The sequence below is a fragment of the Manacus vitellinus genome, unplaced genomic scaffold (assembly GCF_001715985.3).
Source record: "Manacus vitellinus isolate BGI_N305 unplaced genomic scaffold, ASM171598v3 scaffold_123_pilon, whole genome shotgun sequence".
NCBI lineage: Eukaryota > Metazoa > Chordata > Aves > Passeriformes > Pipridae > Manacus > Manacus vitellinus.
Window position 1 is genome coordinate 141,675 of NW_021938915.1, and position 4,628 is coordinate 146,302.

The 4,628-nt window shown below is 56.4% G+C and overlaps 1 protein-coding gene across 1 annotated transcript; it reads left to right on the forward strand.

The window, feature by feature from the left end:
- Window positions 1–1,144: 1,144 nt before the first annotated feature.
- Window positions 1,145–1,960, forward strand: LOC108638760 (protein S100-A9-like). The gene is made up of 3 exons (XM_018067799.1): window positions 1,145–1,159; window positions 1,282–1,441; window positions 1,712–1,960. Exons 2-3 carry the CDS (start codon window positions 1,286–1,288, stop codon window positions 1,958–1,960), a joined length of 405 nt encoding a protein of 134 aa, XP_017923288.1. The 5' UTR covers window positions 1,145–1,159; window positions 1,282–1,285.
- The last annotated feature ends 2,668 nt before the right edge of the window (window positions 1,961–4,628 follow it).

The window sequence follows — 4,628 nt, forward strand, 5'->3', positions numbered from 1 at the left end:
CTGGAAAGGGTGTTCAGGCCTTGGCAGGGGCTGCCCAGGGAGGTGGGGGAGTGCCCAGCCCTGGAGGTGTCCAGGGAAGGAGTGGCCGTGGCACTGAGTGCTCTGGGCTGGGGACAAGTTGGGGATGGGGCACTTCCTGGCCCCTTCCTGGCCCGTTTCCATCAGAAAACCTGTCCCTTTGTTTCCCTCTTTTGCAATTGAGGATTCTTTGGGCGCTGGTTCCGGGATTAAGAGGCTGACAGGGAGGTGTTTCACCACCACTGTCCTTCCCGTTCCCCAAAGCCTCCAGGGCCAGCCAGGGGCTGGATTTGGGATGAGGGGCTCCCCACCAGCCCCCTCAAGTCACGTGGGGTTGGGCAGTGGGAACACCAGGGGGTCTCCCACGTGTGGCAGCATCCCCCCAACACCGAGGGGCACAGCTGGGAGTCAGGAGGGTTTGCCAATGCCCTCAGTTGTCATCGGGCAGCAATTAGAGCTGCTGGGAAGTGCCACCTCCTCAGACCAGCTGGAAGGTTTCCCACACACTGGCATGCCCAGATTTGTACCCAGGATTGACTCCATGGAAATCTATGGACAAGCGATGCAGGGAGAATGCTCTCATGAGTTTGGAGAGGTGGATGGGGGGGATGTGTTGGCCAACACCAGCAGCACGTTGAGAGGGGCCACCAAACCTCCATCCAGACTCAACAACGACGGGGCAAATGCGATGATGAACCTCATCCCCCATTGGGTAAGCCCAGTGTTATCCCACTGAAGACCCTCACAGGTGTGATCCAGACAAATTTGTCTCCCATCATCTCCACAGACCCCCCAAACTCTGCGGAAATGTCCCAATGCTGCATCATCACTGACCCCCAGTGACGGCTCCTCACAAATGTCAGTTTTGGTGTTTCCTTGTTTTGTCCTGATGAGTTTGGGGCGTCCCCTCCCTCATTAACAGGGAGAGCAGCCAGTTCCTGGAGCTGAGAAGTCACCACCTGGGTGTGCTGAGCAGCCTTGCACAATTCCCAGGGTTGCTGCCCTGGAGGAGATTTGAGGGTGTCACAAATCGTAGCTCAGGGAGAGTATAAAAGAGGCGTCGTCTCCTCTGCAGCATCACTTGCTCCTGCTCTCTCTGCTCCTCCTGTGCACCGTCTGCAGAGCCCAGAACTCCTCCAAGGTGAGTAGGTTATTCCAAAGGGTGCCTTTGTGGTGCCAGAAGTGCCGCCAGGATGGGCCAGGAGAGAGGCCAGTCCTCCTCCTCCGACCCGCTTTGATGTTTTGCTGTGTATCCCTTCCCAGCAGGATGAAAACCGACCTGGAGCTGGCCCTGGAGTGTGCTGTGAACGTCTACCACCAGTATGCTGTGCTGAACCGCCCCATCGACGACTACCTGAGCAAGACCGAGTTCTCCAAGCTGCTGAAGGAGACAGCCAAGCCCTTCCTGAACGACACCAAGCCGGTAAGGTCATGGAATCATGGAAGGGGTGGGTGGGAAGGGACCTCAAAGATCACCCCATTCCACCCCCTGCCATGGGGACACCTGCTAGACCAGGTTGCTCCAACCTGGCCTTGGACACTTCCAGGGATGGAAGAGCCGAGTGTTGTGGGAATGGTGCCCTTCTTGGGGCTGGGGCTTCCCAAAGGGAAGAAGGGTTTTTCTGGGGTTCAGTCCTCCCAGCTGAGGGCTGGCAGGGTGAGCCTGAGCCCTGTTCTGTCTGTTCTGCTGCAGCCCAACACGAGCACCGACGACTACATCAACCAGCTCTTCACCAAAGCCGACGGGAACCACGACGGGCGCCTCAAGTTCACTGAGTTCATGACCACGCTCAACCTGGTGGCCATCAATGCCCATGACAGGTCCCACAAGGGCCCTGGTGGGGACCATGACCATGGGCACGACCATGGGCACAGCCATGACCACGGGCACGACCACGGGCATGACCACGGGCACGACCACGGCCGCCGTCCCCGGAACTGAAGCATCTCCTGGGGTGTCTGTGCCCACAGGGCTCTGCTTTCCCAGCACCAGCATCCCTTCCCTGGAACCAAAGCCTTGTCAGCTGCTTCTGCCTGTGGCATTGAAATAAAATCCTTTACTTCGAGCACCAAATGCATCTTGTTACATGTTCTGGGGGCTCCGGGGGTGGGTGGGATTCCAGATTCTCACCCAACCCATGGCTGGGGGGGTTAAACACAGATTGAGCTGGAGGAGCAACGGGAGGGGAAGGTGGCACAGGGGGATCTTGCTCTGGGCAGAATAGGGAGTCCCCACTGAGCAAAACAGGCTGTGTGGGCTCCTGAAGGGGGTCAGATCCCAGTGTGCTCCCGCTCTCAGTGGGTGGTTGGTCCCAGCATCCTCTACCTCAGCAGACAGCGAGTGTGTCCTTGGTAGGAGCAGCTGGAGCACTCCCAGCCCTGCTTCTCCCAGTCCTCTTTGGATCAGCTCCAGGACACAACAGGGGGGAAGCACCGGAGCATTCCTAGCCCTTCTTCTCCCAATCCCTTTTTGGATCATCTCCAGGACATGCCAGGGGTGAAGCACAGGAACATCCCTATCCCTGCTTCTCCCAAATCCCCTTTGTACCAGCTCTAGGATGTGCCAGGGGGGTAACAGAGGTGGGGAACATCCCCAGCCCTTCTCCTCCCAGTCCCTCTTTGGACCAGCTCCAGGACATGCCAGGGGTGAAGCACAGCAGGGGGGGGGTCCTTGTCCAGGTCTCTGCTGAGCCCCAGCCCTGGAGTTGGAGGTGCCACATCCGGGGGGTGCCTGTGATGCTTTTGCAACCCCCAAAGCAACCAACTGGCCCCAGCCCAGCAGAGAATGAGGCCGAGGGGCTCCAGGAGCTCCAGGGGGCTGATGTGGGGCAGCTCTGTGGCGGGAGCTGCTTGGAGGTGCTGCCCTGGTCACACACAGTGGTGACTCTGCACAATGAAATTGCAGGGTTTTATAGGGTGGGACGACAGCCCCCCGAGTCCTGGCACTTCTAAAGGTCACCGTGGGCTCCTGGGGGGCAGAAACAGGAGTGACAAAGAGCTCCTGACTGTGCTGGTGACTGTGCACCGAGGGGGAAACCCTCAGGCTCAGGAGGATCCGACATTTCCAATATCAGCCGAAACCAGGAGCCCGTCCCACATGAAACCCAACCACTGTGAAGGCACTTGCACCCCGTGACACAGATCACTGCTGTCAGGCTCCACAAGGGATTTGGGGAGCAAATGGGATTTGGGGAGCCCTTGTCCCCTGGAGGCAGATGCCACTCACTGTCCTGCCAGGGCACCCTGGTGGCACTTGGGCATCGCTCCCCTTGCAGGCCTGGGCACCATGAGCTGCCCCCCCCCACAGGTTTTGGGGAACAAAAAGGAGGAAAAAACAGGAATTCAGGGCCCAGATGTCACATGTGGGGGCTACACAAGCCTCCAAACCTTGCCCAAGGCTTTCCCTGTTGGCGGAGGAATGAGGATGCAATTTGGGACTGCTGACAGTCCCTAATGAGCGGAGCCGGAACACAAAAAGAGCAATAATGTGAGTCAGGGATACGGGAATAAAACTCATGCAACAGTTCCTGCCACTGCCCCCGGGCCACACGAGGAGCATCCTCAAACAGGACTGGTTACCCTCTTGTTCTGCTGGTCCTCTCCTCTTCCTGGTATCTATTGTCTTGGTTTAAATCTTCTGAGAGTCTCCTCATTCTTCTGCACGGGTGACACAGAGGTGACAGTTGCAAAACATTTGGTGGCTCATCCACCAGCCTGTGGAGACCCTGAGCTCGGTTTTTCCTCTGTTTTTATGCCCGGTTTCCTCCAGAAAATTCCTGGAGTGAGAGGAAAGGTCTGGTGTGGGTGACGTGAAGATAGAGAGGAATGGAAAATACTCTGGAAAACCAGTTTTGAAAGGCAGATGCTGCTTCGTGCAAAACAGCCCGACTTTCTCCCCCACCAGTCTGAAAACGTGTGAATTTTTGGCACGTTGCAAAACTTGCCCAGTTCTGGCAACTTGTGCCAAGGTGTGACCACACACCCGGCGTGGGTCCCCTCCTGCTGCACGTGGGGCCTGGCAGAGGTGACAGCCGGGGCAAGGACGGCGTTTCCAAAGCCCGGTGGGTGCAACCAGGAACTGCCTGAGGAGGAACGAGCCGGGAGGGGCTCGGGAAGGGCCCACCCGGCAATTTCCAGGAGCGGGAAAGGCGAACTCAAGCCACTGCTTGTGGCAGGTGTGTCACCAGCTGTGGCGAAACCGCCCCTCAACCGGGGATAAAAGGGCTGCCCGGGCTCCGGGAGCACAGAAGGGACCTGCTCTCTGCACACCCTCCTCGAGACCAGGGTGAGTGGGACCGGGAGGGCCTCCAAGGGACACGGTGAGGGAGACGCAGTTTTGGACGTGGACTCAGCCCAGGGGGGTGGTTTCTGCTCAGGGCAGGGGAGGAGGCTGGTTTGGGCTGCAAAACAAGGATAAATTCTGGCACTATATGGAATATATGTAATATATAATGCATGTGTTTTATTACTATATATATATATGTGACAATATATATTATATATTGTTATATATTGTATATATTAAAATAACATAATATAGGTATAATTTGGCAAAATATATAATATAACATAATATATTATATATTATATATTATAGAGTTATATGTATA

Coding starts and splice junctions, on each gene's coding strand:
- LOC108638760 (XM_018067799.1), top strand. CDS start 1,286: ATGAAAACCGACCTGGAGCTGGCCCTGGAGTGTGCTGTGAACGTCTAC. Junction 1,442..1,711: donor TCCTGAACGACACCAAGCCG/GTAAGGTCATGG, acceptor GTTCTGCTGCAG/CCCAACACGAGCACCGACGA.